The sequence below is a fragment of the Paramisgurnus dabryanus genome, chromosome 23, assembly GCF_030506205.2.
Source record: "Paramisgurnus dabryanus chromosome 23, PD_genome_1.1, whole genome shotgun sequence".
NCBI lineage: Eukaryota > Metazoa > Chordata > Actinopteri > Cypriniformes > Cobitidae > Paramisgurnus > Paramisgurnus dabryanus.
In genome coordinates, this window is record NC_133359.1 from 8,684,833 (window position 1) to 8,704,235 (window position 19,403).

The following is a 19,403-nucleotide window of genomic DNA, read 5'->3' on the forward strand; positions in this document are numbered from 1 at the left end:
AACACGTATCAGACATAGTGAAAAAGCCCTTTTGAAGCCTAAGCTGAGGGGCTAAAGGTGTTGATTTACGTGAAGACATGTGACATGATGAATGCATAATGCATGCTTGTAGCCAAGCCTAGTTGTAGATGTGATGGCTGTTTTAAAATTATAGGCTTTTAAAGAGCACCTATTTCACTGCTAAAAACAACGTTATTTTGTGTATTTGGTATAAATACAATGTGCTTGCGTGGTTTATGGTTCAGAAACACATTATTTTCCACATACCGTTCATTTTTGTAGCTTCAGATTTCACTCTCTTTCTGACACACATTTTTAAAAAGCTCTGTGTCCCTGATTGGCCAGCTAATCTGTACATTGTGATTGGTCTAAATACCTCTGACGTCAGTCGGAAATGTAACGCTTCTTACCATGTTTGAAAGATTCAGTCTCAATGCAATGCTAACAGGAGTTAACATACAGGCTGTGAGTCCGAAGCGGGAGGAATTATGATAATGTCGTTCTTGTCTACATCACCAATCCTAGGAAGTAAACTGTTGCCTATAATCCATGTGTTTGTTTTACGTTGGAGTTGATAATTCAGGTCATCGTTTACTTTGGGGTTTGGACCTTTTGCATATCGTTAACATGAACTAATATACACTAACACACCAAAGGAAATGTAAAATTGAGAATCGGACAATAGGCGCTCTTTAAAGGCTAATATTATGCACATTTTTTACAAGATGTATTTTAAGTCTCAGGTGTGTCTAGAATGTGTCTGTAAAGTTTCAGCTTAAAATATCCCACAGATTGTTAGTTGTAGCATGTCCAAAATGCCCCTATTTGGGCGGGAGCAAAAAAAGTGCTTTTCATGTATGTACCTTTTAAATGCAAATGAGCTACTGCTTTCGGTTATAAATAGAACTGACTCTACAATCTGGGACATTAGTATCTTTAACCGCTACAACGTGCTAACAAACACATTTAGAAAAGCTTTTGGGTAAAATTAACCGGTCCGTCAGTGGCCGTGGAGGGGGCTTTGTCAGTGTGACATCACATTAACAAAAGAATCAAAAACAGCATGTCTAACGAGACTGCTTTTGTTTAATGGGGATTTAAAAAGTGGAGTGGGTGGATTTTTTTTCATTGTAGGGTTGTTGTGTTCACACACTGCCAAATCACATTTATGTGGATTTTGCATAATATGTGCCCTGTGGTCTGATTCACGATTTTACATTTCCTTTGGTGTGTAAATGTGTATAAGTACATGTTAATAATATGCAAAAGGTAAACGATGACGCGAGTTATCGTCTCCAACGTAAATCTCTTTTCTTGGACGAAACCAACAAACACACAGGCAACAGTTTACTTCCTGGAATTGGTGATGTAAAGACAGACATTATCATAATTGCTCCCGCTTTGACTCACAGTCTGTAAGTTAACTCCTGTTAGCATTGCATTGTGAACGAAACTTTCAAACATGGTAAGGGGCATCACATTTCCGTCTGACGTCTGAGGTATTCAGGCCACTCACAACGTACAGATTAGCTGGCCAATCAGGGACACAGCGCTTTTCAAATCAATGAGTTTTGTACAAAATCAATGCGTTTCAGGAAGATCTGGAGCCACAAAAATGTACGTTATGTGGAGAGAACCATAAACCACGCGAACATATTGTATTATACCAAATCCACAAAATAACATTGTTTTCTATCAATGAAATAGGTGCACTTTAACCATGTGCAAATTCAAAACCAATGCTTTGAGTGTTTCATATTTCGATTATATAAATATTTTGTCAAAAACTGCAGTTTACCAAAGTTTGAAATCATCCTTGTGTTCCATGTCACAAGCATCGTAACCAATCACGTCAACGTGTTGGCCAAATGTCTCATTTAGTTTCGAGCTGGTGTGACTGAATAGAGGCGGAGACCAATTTGCATATTCATAGGTCTCTATACACTAAATGAAGCATGGTGTATTTTTATTGAAGCTAAGGCATGAAAAGACATAAAAAAGGTTCAAATGTGTTTGAAGGGATAATTATTTATTCAAATTCTGTGAACAAAAATTGTGTGTGCTTGCACTTTGCATCTTATTAGCAGCATGCTAAATAAATTGTTAGTCAAGGCTCCTGAAAGCTTTGTGTGAGAAGCTTTGCCAACTTGTAAACTGTGTTTAAATCAGTCACTTCAGTTATGGATGCTGTCCTAAAGTCAACTGCCTATGTGGGCAATAGACAGCTTTATATGTTTTGGAACAGAGCCCTCCTTTGAATGGGTTCTTGAAAGCTGATTTTCTCTTCTTTATTGTTTTCTAGGACTGCACCTTCTTTACCCGCAAGGAAATCCTTCGGTGAGTACTATAAGATCACCCTGAGACTTAATATTACTATACAAAAAATATACACACATGCAATTTATTTGTTATTGTTAAACGTGCTGTTTGCAGCTGCACCTGCTGTGTTATCGTGTCTTCTATCGGTTCTCTCACCTCTTATGCACCCATGTTTTTCTACTTCACCTGCTCCTGCTAACCACATCCATAAATCTTATATATCTCTCTCTCCTGTCACCCCATTCATACAACTCATTTTCCCCGCTCAGCATTTCAGCTCCAGTGATATTCATCCATGCTCATTCATTCACTACAATATGCATTTAACAGTCAGCTAGCTGCATTAGTATTCCATTCACACGCAGTGTATTTACTGTATTTGGCTGAAATTAATATATATATATATATATATATATATATATATATATATATATATATATATATATATATATATATATATATATATATATATATATATATATAAACCAGTAATAGGCAATTTGTGGTAACCATAGTTTTACTATTATAGTTAGTTATAGTGTTTGTATTTTATTTGTAGTAAACCATGATTCATTTTCATAAGCGAAGAAACCTGTCAAGGTAGGCGGCAGTCTAGATTTGGGAACACAGCTTTAATATCTAGATCTTGGATCAATAGCATGCTGTATAACATCCTGTAAAACCGCCAACACCTCTACATCTACAAGAAATCCTCAAGTGCTTTAAGCTTAAGGCCAGTGTTGTAAGCCAAAAAACATTAGTCCTGGTAAAGAGGGAGAAAGATCCCATCTACCCAAAATTTACAGCTTTGCTCTATCTGCAAGAATGTGATTTCTTTCCTGCTTTTTGTATCTCTATCTGAATTGGCCATGAAGCAACCGGCAGAGCGTGTAATTGTCCCTGGCCGCCAACATGACATCGCCTCGGTTATAAGCAATTGTGTTATTGCGAATGCTTAAATGGCCGGCAGTCCCTGAGAAGTGTTCCCTCAGTGTCTGCCTGCCATATCCACACATATATAAAGCAGTGATGTTGGCCCAACACCGCACTGCTCAGTCAGGCCGTGCTAATCGGCTTTCAATCACAAAGGTTTGTTCCTAGGATTAATCGACATGAGCTCCAGGCTAAAACTGGAAGCCATTAGTCATTTTCTCTGCCAGCATCAATTAGACCGTGTGGCCGCCCTCCAAAACTGGACTTTTCTGCATGTAGTCGGACTTTCGGGACAGCGATGTTATGCAGTCAGCTGCTGTGTTTATTCAATTATTGTGATGTAATTGATTAGAGATGACAGATGTCATGAGGCCAGAGAGTCGGGGCTTGTAACTTGAAGGTTGCTGAGGTCCCCTTGAGCAAGGCGTGTTTCCTTTGTGGTCCGATTGTGCTTAAGTTCACGCCTTATATTTACCTCTTATTAATGCATCACATGCATGATTCTTGTCACAGAGACATTCAATAGCAACACTCATTATTAAAGGAAAACACTGCCGTTTTTCAAAATTTTACTATGTTCTTACCTCAACTTATATGAATTAATACATACCTGTTTTTTCAATGCGTGCACTTTTAATCTTTGTACAGCACGTCGTGAATGTGTTAGCATTTAGCCTAGCCCCATTCATTCCTGTGGCTCCAAAAAAAAGTTTTATTTTGTGCCACCATACTTACTTGTGTAACTTACTCATGTCTTTAAATAGGAAAACCATGGAAGTGTTTGGTGGCTTCTAAATTCATCCCTGTTTGGATCCTAAGGTATGAATAGGGCTAGGCTAAATGCTAACACATTCACAAGGCGCTGTACAAAGATTCAAAGTGCAAGCATTGAAAAAAGATAGGTATGTATTAATTCGTCTAAGTTAAGGTAAGAACATAGTAAAATGTAAAAAAAACTGTGGTGTTTTCCTTTAAGGTAATGGGGTCACACTCTATACATTCTGCGGCGTTTATGTGTAATTTCATAAATTTACGCTACATAATGCAATACAATAGCATCGTGCCTTTTGAAAGGTGTTTTCTTTGCCTATATCTGAAAACTGCTTAAGAACAACTTTTTCGAATTAAACTTTGACTTTGTACACTTTTAAAGAGAAAAAGTGTGATGCAGTGCGCATGGTTGCCAAGTCTAAGTTTTTTGCCGACTTTAGATTTGAGCTACTTTTAAACAATTTAAGCGTGTTGTTTTTTTTTCTTCAGGTAAAAGATGTAAGGATGTTGTTTATTAGTTATTGGTATTTGGTCTGTAAATAGCCTTTGGGATGCTTCTGGGCCAGTTTTTAATGTCCATTAGGATGGGTTTGATACACGAATCTGGCAACCCTGGATGTGCGCTTGCGCAGACATTTGGTTCGGATTATATAGAACATGTAAACAAACATTTTAATCAGATTGCAATGGTTTTAAGGTACATGTAAACTGTACTGTCGTAACCTGCAATTGATTTAAATTCAGTCAGATTAATAACAAATTGTGCATAGCCACATTGATTCTGTGTTGTTAAGTTTTGTAAGCCAAACACTATAAAGCATACTATACATTACATTATTATAGTTAATAATTGTCTCATATTATTGTTGTCCAGGTTATATGGTTATTTAAATGATAATTATCTAGCATATAAACGAATGGTCCCGTGAAAAACAAGGAAACACAGATTAAAATGCCAGACTTCAGATTATGGCTAATTTTAAACTGTTTCAGCGAGTTGTTTTTTCCCCTTGGTTTAGAGATGAAAGGATTTCGTTTGTTAGCTATTGCTATGTGGTCTTTGAATAGTCATTGGGATGCTTTTGGGCTAGCTTTGCATGTCCTTTGGGATGCTTTTGTTACACAAATCTGGCAACCCTGTATGTGCGTTGGCGCAGACATTTGGTTCAGATCAATCAGATTAAATTCAGTCGGATTAATACAATTTTGTGGATGTAAACATAGCAACATTGATTCTGTGTTAAGTTTTTTTTTAGTTAAGCCAAACACTATAAAGCATACTGTATATTACATTATTATAGTTAATAATTGTCTCATATTATTGTTGTCCAGGTTATATGGTAATTTAAATGATAATTATCTAGCATATAAATGAATGATCCCGTGAAAAACAATGAAACATAGATTAAAATGCCTCTGCAGCCAGCATTCGCTTATAGTTAAAGTGTATATCAATCAAATGATGTGACGTTTTTCAACTTTTACTATTAAATAGACTAATCATGTTGTTTATGAGGCAGGTTTTATGCTGCTGATGTTGTCTGTAATGGAATTATTGGTCATAAACAGTGGCAAGGTTCCACATAATTGTACTCTGAATTACAAGTGGGAGGTCAAACCGGTAGATGTATTTTATGTTTCCCATTCTATATGAGGTTGTATGTGAGGTGAATGTGGAATAGGTCTTAGCCGAGGGTAGCAGATCCTTTCGTCTACATATTCGTCTACATATTAGAACAAACCAAATCCTTTCTTGGTTTGTTATTGTATGTAAATCTTTCGCACAGTTCAAAGGATCTTATGTTGCATGTTTTATTAGATCATTTGTTGTCCTAAGAGTATTAAACCTGTGTACTGAACTTTATTGTTTTTTGTTAATATGATTTGATATAGTATAATACAATAATATAATCCTGGTGGCAGTATAAGGCGAGGAATTTTTCACGAAATAGATGCAAACACCGGCAATGTCGAGCTCTGGCGGGAATCTTTCAGTTTTTAGTGACTATAAAAAACTGAATCAAGTGCTGTGTATAGACCGCAAGTGCCCAATACGTCTCATTGTGTGGTAATAAAACCATTACAGTTTGTTATGTAAGGTCTTTATGCACCACTGATAACATAGTTATGTATATTATATTGCACTTCTGTCCAGAGATCCTTTTAAAATCCCACATTTAAGTATGTACAGCGGGGAAAATAAGTATTTGACACATCAGCATTTTTATCAGTAATAGAATTTCTAAGTGGGCTATTGACACAAAATTTCCACCAGATGTAGCCATCAAGCCAAATATTGAATTCATACAAAGAAATCAGAACATTTAAGTATACAAGTTGAGTCATAATAAATAAAGTGAAATGACACAGTCCGGGATGATACAAGAAATGATAAAAATGCTAATGTGTCAAATAAGTTTTTTCCCCGCTGTATATATTTCCGGACTATAAGTCACACTTTTTTCGTAGTTTGGCTGGTCCTGATACTTATAGTCAGGTGCGACTTATATGTCAAAATTATTTCAAATGAATCAAGAGAAACCATTACCGTCTACAGGCGTGAGAGTCCGCTATATGCTGCTTCTGTATTTATGTAATTCAATGGATTCATTGATGTGAAATGACTTCGGGAGGTTGGTGAACTTGATTTGGCTTATCGTCGTGTTAATTTTGCCTATTAAGCCTCCTAGGTAAGTTCTGTATGCTATCATTTATCGTGTAAATAAATGTTAAAGTTACTCTAAAATGTACGGACATCTATTCAGCCTGCTGTTCTGTGTGCCATTGTTTAGTTGGATAACTTGCCTTTCGAGGTTACATGTCTGTTCTTGGGCTTGGATTTTGTGAAATAATTTTCTAAATAAATGCAACTTGTAGTCCACTGCGACTTAAATATGTTTTTTCGTCTTGATTATGCATTTTTGACTGATGCGACTTATATTCCGGAGGGACTTCAGGGTTTCCCGCAACACTTTTCAGTTCGGGCGGCCCACCTAAGCTGGGATACCCTACCACCTTAACTAGGTTGTCCAAAAAAAAAATACCTGCACAAAAGGCTGTCAAGTGCATCTCGGAGAATAGCGTGGGCGCGCTTCACACCGCGAGCGGGCACGCGCCACATGGCCGAAATGAGTCTGTAAATGAGTCGAAATCACTGTCTGGAGGATAACTAGCCTGTTGATTAAACATTTAATTAATTAATAATCTAGTATGTGTTCATTTTCTGTCATACACTGTAAAAAATACTTTGCTGCCTTAAAATTCTTTGTTGAATCAACTCGGATTTACAAGTCATTTCAACTTACTATTATTTATCTTGACTAGAGATGAGTTGTTATAACTACAGGTGAGTTGTTATAACTTATAAATTTAAGTTGACTTTTCTCAACTATATTTTATAAGTTGTGACAACTAATTTCTGTTGACATGACTTGTAAATCCGAGTTGATTCAACAAAGATTTTTAAGGCAGCAAAGTTTTTTTTACAGTGTAGTTTCTTCAAAATTGAGTTTACTTTGAGTGTTTTAAATAAAAATATTTTCATCATGACGCGTACGCCCTGCCCCTTTGTTTGCCACGCCCCCGGCCCAACCCTACCATCTTAACTAACACATTTTCTGCGGGAAACCATGGACTTGTAGTCTGGAAAATACAGTATTAGCTTAAATATTTGTCTATAAATTTGTCTTACAGTCAGGGCCGGATTAACCATACGGGCAACTGGGCAATTGCCCAGGGGCCCAAGACCTCCAAAGGGCCCAGGACAGCAAGGGCACGAGCAAAATACTGTATCTGGTAATCTCCCGCTGGCCGCTTTATATTAAACAAACTGTCAACACGGGTTTTTGCGCTGCAAAGAGAGACGCTGCGCTGCCTATTACTTTGAACGTGAGTTGAGAGCGGTTGAGTCTCATGCGGACTGACCAATGAAGAGACGGGCCTCAGGTTAAGACCCTCTCCTCATTGGTCAGTCCGCATGAGGTGGGTCAAAGGTTCGCCGAGCATTACGTGACGCAAGGCATTGATACAACAGGAAAAAACGAGAAGCTAAGTTGGAGCGCGAAGCGGAAATTAAAAAAGGAAAAGGACATCAGAAACGCAGAAAATGTAAAGTATAAACAGTGGTGTAGTCTAAGTGATACGCAGGTATCTGCGCGATCCGACCGGCGTATGAAATCAAATTACTATAGTGGCGCGAAAGTGACTGGGGAGCAGAGAACCCACAGACGAGTGACAGCTCAGTAGCGCGAGAGCGATTCGGTATCACATGGAGAAATCTGCTTAGAATCGCTCTCGCGGCACTTTGACGTCACCGAGAGGTCTGCTTAGCGCCAAATGAAGTCGAACCTGCAGTGTAGCTGCTCACGCAATACTGTAAACAAACCGACCATGTGGCAAGTGAACGAGTGGAGCAGTGCACAACATAAAATCCGGAGAGTTCACAACGCACATGTGAGTAAACAACATTTAAATCATCAAACCATTATCTGGAGGTAAGGCTCCAATAAAATAAAATAAGCCGGTGTTTATGTCCTGATGGTTTTTAGCTGCCTTCCAGCATGTTTGCTTGTGCTTCACAGTGTTAAACTTCCTTTCCCTGTGTTCATTTATATATCTACGTTCAAGATGTAGCCTATATGATCTTAAACTTCTGTGAGGAAAATCATGTCTGCGTTGATGTTCAGTTCAGACTTGCAAATAAAAAAAAGATCATTTTCTTCACTTTGGTTTGGGTGTCTAATATATAGGCTTTATGATGGTCTTGTAATAATAATTAAGTAAAAGCCTATTTTCATTTTTAGACAATGCTTGTATATGCAAAAAATAAGCTTTTTATATCAATGACTATGCAAATTAGAGTTAATCCATGGTCATCTTAAATGTGTATTAATTAAAAAGTTCTGTTAAGTGAGCTTCCGTCAACGACGAGGACAACTCAGCTAAATTAGCCAGGACTTTTCTACACCGCCAGCTTACTTTTACAGCCCGGAGATTATACAGATGCTGATGTGTTTTGTTTTCATAGCATCATATGTGAGTGAAGGTATTTGATAGGGGACATAGTAGTGCATTTGTATGAGCATTTAAATATTTGTAAATCAAAATACACCTGATGACAGTTAGAATTTGAAGTATTGAGTATATTTACTGTATAATACAGTAATATATTCTGTATATGACCATATTATGGTGATCCTGGGGTCGTGATGATGGGGCCCTTGAATATTGTTGCCCAGGGTATAACAAAGTGTTAATCTGGCCCTGCTTACAGTCATATCCGCCACTGTTACTTTATTTCAAATTGCAGTCATTTAAAATTAGTTAATTAATTTCCAAACCAGATCCAAAATGATATTTTCCACAACAATCCCTGCCTGTTGTTTGATCACCTTAGAGAACGACTTTGAGTTCTTACTTTTTGCTTCAGTAGCCCTGTAAACACAAATAGGCCCAGTCACAGTTATCGACTCAGCCATATTTTACAGCTCAGCTTAAACAGGCCAGCCATTAGATATAGCTACTAAAAATCCAGCCACTCCTCCCGTTACAATATCGCCTTTTGTCTCAGTGCTGCTTTTGTGCATACAATAACAGAGATTCTGTTTCTAAGATGTTCTTCGAATGGACTTTTTAGTTTATTTAAGTTTCAATCCCACATTGATTTCTGTTCATGCTAACAAAAATAATGTAAACCTAAAGCAATAGCAAGTCCAGGGTTTATGTTTGTTATTTGACCTGCCTGTTGTCCTTTCCCTCTATGCATTAGGTATAAATAAAATAAATAGCTTGTTTTAGTTTCTAATTAGATTGGCGTTATTGCTCTCCGGTTTCAGGATATGCTGTTAATCGCTACCGTTCGAAGATCAAGTGACTACTTTAAGAAATTAAAAGCAGATACAGGAGAAAGAGGTACAGAGTCAGGTTTCAGTCAAACGACCCAATTACGGTAACACACGAGCCCAGCCGTGAGTTCTGATTGGCTGAGCCGTAGCAAGCGTACTTCCCCCAGTCTGACTCATTGACAGGACATTTCCAGTGTCAAATATTCTGGTTACAATTTATCATATGCCACATGCCCGTTGAGGAAATTCAGTAAGTATCTGCCTACAGCTTACTTTGCTTATTTTCCCATAGGGGCAAATATTGTGTATCTCATTTTGCTTTAAATAAAAGATTAAGAGAAAATTTATAGACAGTTCATTGTTGTTCCTAGAAAATTTTTTGTTGTTGTTGGCATAGGCTTTACTCACAGGTTTTCATTTAATATATGTGCTTTGAATATATTCAATGCTTTCTATTGTTCAATTGGTAGAGCATTGGGTTTGCAGTGCAAAGGTCATGGGTTCGAATACTGTGTTCACATGAAGCCACACAAAATATAACAAAGTGTTGTTTAAGTGGTTCTTGGGTTCATATTCCTCTCAGTAAGTCAGCTTTAAGATTTTATAGAGATTGTAGAGATGATTCTGAGTTTTGAAGATAAATTAAAGGCCTTTATTATGGGAAATATGGTTTATCTTATCATCAACTCCCCATCCCCAATGTTCTCCTGATGTGCCCTGAGCTGTCTCAAAGCTTTCATGACTTCATACTGATCTGAGAATAAATGAGCAGTATCATTCAACCTTTGCCTGTCCACTATTAAACCACACAGAGTTGGTTTGCTTTAATTGTGGCTTGGATTGACACAGGATCGTATTAAATCAGTCTTGACAGATTGTCCATCTACATTACACCTTGGAAAGCATTTGAAAGTATAATGTGATCTGATTCAGGACAGAGGATTTACTGCTGTTTTCTTGGGCATGTATTTTTGACTTCCTGGTTATGGACACAGTGGCAGTTAAATGGGATTTTATTACGATTATGGTGGACATTTATGTGTTGATGCTCTTCTATAATGCAGGCTTGGAATTGTTCACTGCAGACTTTAAACCGTATGACTAAGAGAGAATGCATATGGGCAAAATGACTTAATTGCTGCCATGCAAGAGATGTGTACGAGCTGGATGAGTATTATGTTTATTTTATTTCATGGTTATGCTTAAATCCCTTTCATTGTGTAGATAGATAGATCAACAGAGATCGACAGACAGACAGGTAGATATTTCACAGTCAGACAGGCAGATAGATACATAGAAAAATAGATAGATCAACAGATACCTACAGACAGGTAGGTATGTCAGGTGGATATAGGTAGAGTGCAGAAAATAAGTATTTGAACACCTTACTATTTTGCAAGTTCTCCCACTTAGAACTCATGGAGAGGTCTGATATTGTCATCGTAGGTGCATGTCCACTGTGAGAGACAAAAAAATCCAGGAATCACAATGTATGATTTTTTAAACTATTTATTTGTATGATACAGCTGCAAATAAGTATTTGAACACCAGCTAGAATTCTGACCCTCAAAGACCATTAAGTCTGCCTTTAAATTGTCCACCTCCACTTTGAGGTCTGTAGCTGCATAAAGACACCTGTCCACCCCATACAATCAGTAAGAATCCAACTACTAACATGGCCAAGACCAAAGAGCTGTCCAAAGACACTAGAGACAAAATTGTACACCTCCACAAGGCTGGAAAAAGCTACGGGGAAATTGCCAAGCAGCTTGGTTAAAAAAGGTCCACTGTTGGAGCAATCATTAGAAAATGGAAGAAGCTAAACATGACTTTCAATCTCCCTCGGACTGGGGCTCCATGCAAGATCTCACCTCGTGGGGTCTCAATGATCCTAAGAAAGGTGAGAAATCACCCCAGAAATACACGGGAGGAGCTGGTCAATGACCTGAAAAGAGCTGGGACCACCGTTTCCAAGGTTATTGTTTGTGATACACTAAAACGTCATGGTTTGAAATCATGCATGGCACGGAAGGTTCCCCTGCTTAAACCAGCACATGTCCAGGCCCGTCTTAAGTTTGCCAATGACCATTTCGATGATCCAGAGCAGTCATGGGAAAAAGTCATGTGGTCAGACCAAAAAAGAACTTTTGGGTCTTCCAAAATGACAATGACCCGAAACACACAGCCAGGATAACCAAGGAGTGGCTCTGTAAGAAGCAAATCAAGATTCTGGCGTGGCCTAGCCAGTCTCCAGACCTAATCCCCAATAGAGGTTCTTTGGAGGGAGCTTAAACTCTGTGTTTCTCAGCGACAGGCCAGAAACCTGACTGATGTAGAGAAGATCTGTGTGGAGGAGTGGGCCAAAATCCCTCTTGCAGTGTGTGCAAACCTGGTAAAAAACTACAGGAAACGTTTGATCTCTGTAATTGCAAACAAAGGCTACTGTACCAAATATTAACATTGACTGTCTCAGGTGTTCAAATACTTATTTGCAGCTGTATCATACAAATAAATAGTAAAAAAATCATACATTGTGATTTCTGGATTTTTTTTTGATTATGTATCTCACAGTGGACATGCACCTACGGTGACAATTTCAGACCCCTCCATGATTTCTAAGTGAGAGAACTTGCAAAATAGCAGGGTGTTCAAATACTTATTTTCCTCAAAGTATATTACGCGGATAGTTCGATGATCCAGAGCAGTCATGGGAAAAAGTCATGTGGTCAGACCAAAAAAGAACTTTTGGGTCTTCCAAAATGACAATGACCCGAAACACACAGCCAGGATAACCAAGGAGTGGCTCTGTAAGAAGCAAATCAAGATTCTGGCGTGGCCTAGCCAGTCTCCAGACCTAATCCCCAATAGAGGTTCTTTGGAGGGAGCTTAAACTCTGTGTTTCTCAGCGACAGGCCAGAAACCTGACTGATGTAGAGAAGATCTGTGTGGAGGAGTGGGCCAAAATCCCTCTTGCAGTGTGTGCAAACCTGGTAAAAAACTACAGGAAACGTTTGATCTCTGTAATTGCAAACAAAGGCTACTGTACCAAATATTAACATTGACTGTCTCAGGTGTTCAAATACTTATTTGCAGCTGTATCATACAAATAAATAGTAAAAAAATCATACATTGTGATTTCTGGATTTTTTTTTGATTATGTATCTCACAGTGGACATGCACCTACGGTGACAATTTCAGACCCCTCCATGATTTCTAAGTGAGAGAACTTGCAAAATAGCAGGGTGTTCAAATACTTATTTTCCTCAAAGTATATTACGCGGATAGTTCAACCCACTCTAATATTTATACAGTGATTAATGAAAACATATGTACAGTTGACAAATCAACCCCCCCATGTTCAAAGCAAATTTATGCCCTTGACTGCAACAGTAACGAAAGGCCTCAATTATCATAATGAAACCCTTCCTACTGCTTCAAAATCCCCTGGTGACTCAACATGGGTCATAGACTCTCATGTGACAGTGAATAAGCCTCACAGTGGCGCATGGGTGTCGTGCATTCAGTTTGTGAGATGCTTGCTTTTAACATTCTTCTGTTAACAGCGTATCGAGTGACCTGATAGACTAACACACATAACCTGCGTGTTGACTAGCTGTTGCCCTCTAAACTGCAATGCGAGAATCTGCGGCGAATTCTCCCACCGAAAGACGCATCGATGAGTTCTCGTGTATGTGATGCATGTGATGGGATGAAAAATCCATGCATCTATTAACAGGGCTTGCACACGTAACGCAAGGGAGTTAATGAGATGTTTAATGCATTCATTTCTAATGGCCATTACAGGCTCTGTTTTTCCTTCAGCAATGAACCATTATGGGTTTTTATCTTCTGTCCCCAGAACGCTTTGTTACCTTCTGCAACCATTACCATACAAAGACCCATGCGCCGGGTGCTGTAATGCAGCAGGATGCTTTGAGTCAGCTGCGACACATTCCACATAAAAATTAGCTGAATGGTTTTAGATACATTAACCATATAAGATCATGACAACTGTGTAAGATCACTAAATACACTCAAAATATGAATCATTTTCTATCACAAAAGTATCATTTCACTTAAGCAGACATTTTTAACCCAAAGGAGTTAAAAAATGGATTAGTGCCATGATGGATGGATGCGCTTTTAAGAGCTTCGAAACGTTGATCCCCTTAAAGTGTGTTTCAAAGCCAAGAAGAGCTGGATATTATATTTACCATAACTCAGATTGTGTTCAGCTGAAGAAAAGGAGTCATATACATCTGGGATGTCATGAGAGAAATTTCATATTTGGGTACTTAGCAAGCACCATTAATTATTCCTCCCACTTTCAGTCCTCGAACAGCTACAGCCCTGATTTGCATAAAAACTTTAGCACCTGCTCTCAACTCATGTTATCTTTCATTTCTATGATGTGGAGCTGTCATCCGGTCTTCTGTAAGTGGTTCCGGCTCTTATGTAAGATGCGCCAACCCGGTGTGATTCATGAGGATGAATTGTCCCTCTGCAATGACACTGAGATTGGTTTTGATAACGAGTCCAGTGAAGCACGGGAAACAAAATGAACAATCACTGGCAAACCTAATGGAGTCTTATACTTTATCACCTACATAAAACACTCTCTTACTACTGTTCGTCCGTGCACACTGGCGCAATCCGCCACGCTGCTATACAAGGTTAGCGAAGGGTTATCGGCAATCGTTATGAATTGGCTTGTCTTGCCTTGCATCCTGATTGGATACCTTTGGTGCAACATGAGATTTCTCTCTACAGCAGGAATAAGATACAGTATTGAGTACAATATCACAACAGGCTTCTCTAATAAAATCTCTTGAAAAGCTTTTTATTATAACACACGTGGGTGTAAGTTATTAGTTACTGGGTGTGACTTAACATGACTTAACAGTCTGTTAACAGAAAAATATTACAGATCACACCTTAGTTGTAGTTTTGTCACAGACTGTTTTTATGCAGACTTTTTGTAGTTACATTAAGTGTCCTGTGTTTTTATGCAGACTTTTGTAGTTACATTAAGTGCCCTGTGTTTTTTATGCAGACTTTTTGTTGTTATATTAAGTGTCCTGTGTTTTTGTAGTTACATTAAGTGCCCTGTGTTTTTTATGCAGACTTTTTGTAGTTATATTAAGTGTCCTGTGTTTTTTATGCAGACTTTTTGTAGTTACATTAAGTGTCCTGTGTTTTTGTAGTTACATTAAGTGTCCTGTGTTTTTATGCAGACTTTTTGTAGTTACATTAAGTGTCCTGTGTTTTTTATGCAGACTTTTTGTAGTTATATTAAGTTTCCTGTGTTTTTTATGCAGACTTTTTGTCGTTACATTTAGTGCCCTGTGTTTTTTATGCAGACTTTTTGTAGTTACATTAAGTGTCCTGTGTTTTTGTAGTTACATTAAGTGTTCTGTGTTTTTTATGCAGACTTTTTGTAGTTATATTAAGTGTCCTGTGTTTTTTATGCAGACTTTTTGTAGTTACATTAAGTGTCCTGTGTTTTTTTATGCAGACTTTTTGTAGTTACATTAAGTGTCCTGTGTTTTTGTAGTTACATTAAGTGTCGTGTTTTTATGCAGACTTTTTGTAGTTACATTATGTGTCCTGTGTTTTTGTATGCAGACTTTTTGTAGTTACATTAAGTGTCCTGTGTTTTTTATGCAGACTTTTTGTAGTTACATTAAGTGTCCTGTGTTTTTTATGCAGACTTTTTGTAGTTACATTAAGTGTCCTGTGTTTTTATGCAGACTTTTTGTAGTTACATTAAGTGTCCTGTGTTTTTTTATGCAGACTTTTTGTAGTTACAGTAAGTGTCCTGTGTTTTTTATGCAGACTTTTTGTAGTTACATTATGTGTCCTGTGTTTTTTATGCAGACTTTTTGTAGTTACAGTAAGTGTCCTGTGTTTTTTATGCAGACTTTTTGTAGTTACATTATGTGTCCTGTGTTTTTTATGCAGACTTTTTGTAGTTACATTAAGTGTTCTGTGTTTTTTATGCAGACTTTTTGTAGTTACATTAAGTGCCCTGTGTTTTTTATGCAGACTTTTTGTAGTTACATTAAGTGTCCTGTGTTTTTTATGCAGACTTTTTGTAGTTATATTAAGTTTCCTGTGTTTTTTATGCAGACTTTTTGTAGTTACATTTAGTGCCCTGTGTTTTTTATGCAGACTTTTTGTAGTTACATTAAGTGTCCTGTGTTTTTGTAGTTACATTAAGTGTTCTGTGTTTTTTATGCAGACTTTTTGTAGTTATATTAAGTGTCCTGTGTTTTTTATGCAGACTTTTTGTAGTTACATTAAGTGTCCTGTGTTTTTTTATGCAGACTTTTTGTAGTTACATTAAGTGTCCTGTGTTTTTGTAGTTACATTAAGTGTCGTGTTTTTATGCAGACTTTTTGTAGTTACATTATGTGTCCTGTGTTTTTGTATGCAGACTTTTTGTAGTTACATTAATGGCGCTTTTCCATTGCATAGTACCCCACGGTTTAGTTTAGTTTGGGTCGGGTCAGTTTACTTTTGGGAGCTTTTCCATTGGGTGCAGTACGTAGTACCCGATACTTTTTTTCGTACCACCTCGGTTGGGGTTCCAAGCGACCCGAGCTGATACCAAACGTGACGCGAAAACACTGTAGATCACTGATTGGTCTGAGAGAAGCGTCATCGCTATAATGTAAATATTAGCTTTAGCTTACTGCTAGCTTGCGCTGTCTCAAGCAAACATGTTGTTATCTGTGTTCTGCTATAAGTTTCCAAACACCCTTTTAGCGATGAAAAACATCCGCAGGTTGAGAATCCGGGACACCATAACAGTTTTTTCCAGTTTGTGGCGGCACATTCGCGACGTGCACTCCGCATTATATATGCTTATATGCAACTTGGATGAGGCTCAGCGGAGCGCCGTCGACTGACGCCACGGGTCGGGTGTTTGAACAGAAACGGTCATGTGAGACAGAGGTAGTTATAAACGCGATGTGCAAACATCTATTTGTGGTGGCCAATTTTAATTTTGTGGCAGACTGAGAAATAAATGAATGTATGGGAATGTACAACAACGCTCTCACGTGTATGATGTCACAGCAGTAGGCAGCGTAAAGATAACGACACGCCTATAATCCCTCCCACTCCGAAGTGATACTAAACTCGATGGAAAAGCTAACCACGCCAAAGTGAGGTGAGCTGACCCGACCCAAACTAAACTAAACCGTGGGGTACTATGCAATGGAAAAGCGCCATAAGTGTCCTGTGTTTTTTATGCAGACTTTTTGTAGTTACATTAAGTGTCCTGTGTTTTTTTATGCAGACTTTTTGTAGTTACATTAGGTGTCCTGTGTTTTTATGCAGACTTTTTGTAGTTACATTAAGTGTCCTGTGTTTTTTTATGCAGACTTTTTGTAGTTACAGTAAGTGTCCTGTGTTTTTATGCAGACTTTTTGTAGTTACATTAAGTGTCCTGTGTTTTTTATGCAGACTTTTTGTAGTTATATTAAGTGTCCTGTGTTTTTTATGCAGACTTTTTGTAGTTACATTAAGTGTCCTGTGTTTTTTTATGCAGACTTTTTGTAGTTACATTAAGTGTCCTGTGTTTTTGTAGTTACATTAAGTGTCGTGTTTTTATGCAGACTTTTTGTAGTTACATTAGGTGTCCTGTGTTTTTATGCAGACTTTTTGTAGTTACATTAAGTGTCCTGTGTTTTTTTATGCAGACTTTTTGTAGTTACAGTAAGTGTCCTGTGTTTTTATGCAGACTTTTTGTAGTTACATTAAGTGCCCTGTGTTTTTTATGCAGATCTTTGTAGTTACATTAAGTGTCCTGTGTTTTTTATGCAGACTCTTTGTAGTTACATTAAGTGCCCTGTGTTTTTTATGCAGACTTTTTGTAGTTACATTAAGTGTCCTGTGTTTTTTATGCAGACTTTTTGTAGTTACATTAAGTGTCCTGTGTTTTTTATGCAGACTTTTTGTAGTTACATTAAGTGTCCTGTGTTTTTTATGCAGACTTTTTGTAGTTACATTAAGTGCCCTGTGTTTTTATGCAGACTTTTTGTAGTTACATTAAGTGTCCTGTGTTTTTTATGCAGATCTTTGTAGTTACATTAAGTGTCCTGTGTTTTTTATGCAGACTCTTTGTAGTTACATTAAGTGCCCTGTTTTTTATGCAGACTTTTTGTAGTTACATTAAGTGTCCTGTGTTTTTATGCAGACTTTTTGTAGTTACATTAAGTGCCCTGTGTTTTTTATGCAGATCTTTGTAGTTACATTAAGTGTCCTGTGTTTTTTATGCAGACTCTTTGTAGTTACATTAAGTGCCCTGTGTTTTTTATGCAGACTTTTTGTAGTTACATTAAGTGTCCTGTGTTTTTTATGCAGACTTTTTGTAGTTACATTAAGTGTCCTGTGTTTTTTATGCAGACTTTTTGTAGTTACATTAAGTGTCCTGTGTTTTTTATGCAGACTTTTTGTAGTTACATTAAGTGTCCTGTGTTTTTTATGCAGACTTTTTGTAGTTACATTAAGTGTCCTGTGTTTTTGTAGTTACATTAAGTGTCCTGTGTTTTTTATACAGACTTTTTGTAGTTACATTAAGTGGCCTGTGTTTTTATGCAGACTTTTTGTAGTTATATTAAGTGTCCTGTGTTTTTTATGCAGACTTTTTGTAGTTACATTAAGTGTCCTGTGTTTTTTATGCAGACTTTTTGTAGTTACATTAAGTGTCCTGTGTTTTTGTAGTTACATTAAGTGTCCTGTGTTTTTTATGCAGACTCTTTGTAGTTACATTAAGTGCCCTGTGTTTTTTATGCAGACTCTTTGTAGTTACATTAAGTGCCCTGTGTTTTTTATGCAGACTTTTTGTAGTTACATTAAGTGTCCTGTGTTTTTTATGCAGACTTTTTGTAGTTACATTAAGTGCCCTGTGTTTTTTATGCAGATTTTTGTAGTAACATTAAGTGTCCTGTGTTTTTTATGCAGACTTTTTTTAGTTACATTAAGTGCCCTGTGTTTTTTATGCAGATCTTTGTTGTTACATTAAGTGTCCTGTGTTTTTTATGCAGACTTTACATTAAGTGCCCTGTGTTTTTTATGCAGATTTTTGTAGTTACATTAAGTGTCCTGTGTTTTTATGCAGACTTTTTGTAGTTACATTAAGTGCCCTGTGTTTTTTATGCAGATCTTTGTAGTTACATTAAGTGTCCTGTGTTTTTTATGCAGACTCTTTGTAGTTACATTAAGTGCCCTGTGTTTTTTATGCAGACTTTTTGTAGTTACATTAAGTGTCCTGTGTTTTTTATGCAGACTTTTTGTAGTTACATTAAGTGTCCTGTGTTTTTTATGCAGACTTTTTGTAGTTACATTAAGTGTCCTGTGTTTTTTATGCAGACTTTTTGTAGTTACATTAAGTGTCCTGTGTTTTTGTAGTTACATTAAGTGTCCTGTGTTTTTTATACAGACTTTTTGTAGTTACATTAAGTGGCCTGTGTTTTTATGCAGACTTTTTGTAGTTATATTAAGTGTCCTGTGTTTTTTATGCAGACTTTT

At 37.3% G+C, this 19,403-nt stretch overlaps 1 protein-coding gene across 3 annotated transcripts in view; it reads left to right on the forward strand.

Moving 5' to 3' along the window:
- cib2 (calcium and integrin binding family member 2) overlaps window positions 1-19,403 on the forward strand; it is a 45,056-nt gene that overhangs the window by 10,269 nt on the left and 15,384 nt on the right. For all 3 annotated transcript variants that reach the window (XM_065292083.1, XM_065292082.1, XM_065292081.1), the window contains exon 2: window positions 2,303-2,337. Coding sequence is in view for 1 of the 3 variants with exons in the window: in XM_065292081.1 (XP_065148153.1) it covers window positions 2,303-2,337 (35 nt within the window). In the remaining 2 variants the exon portion in view is untranslated. The remainder of the gene's footprint in view (window positions 1-2,302; window positions 2,338-19,403) is intronic.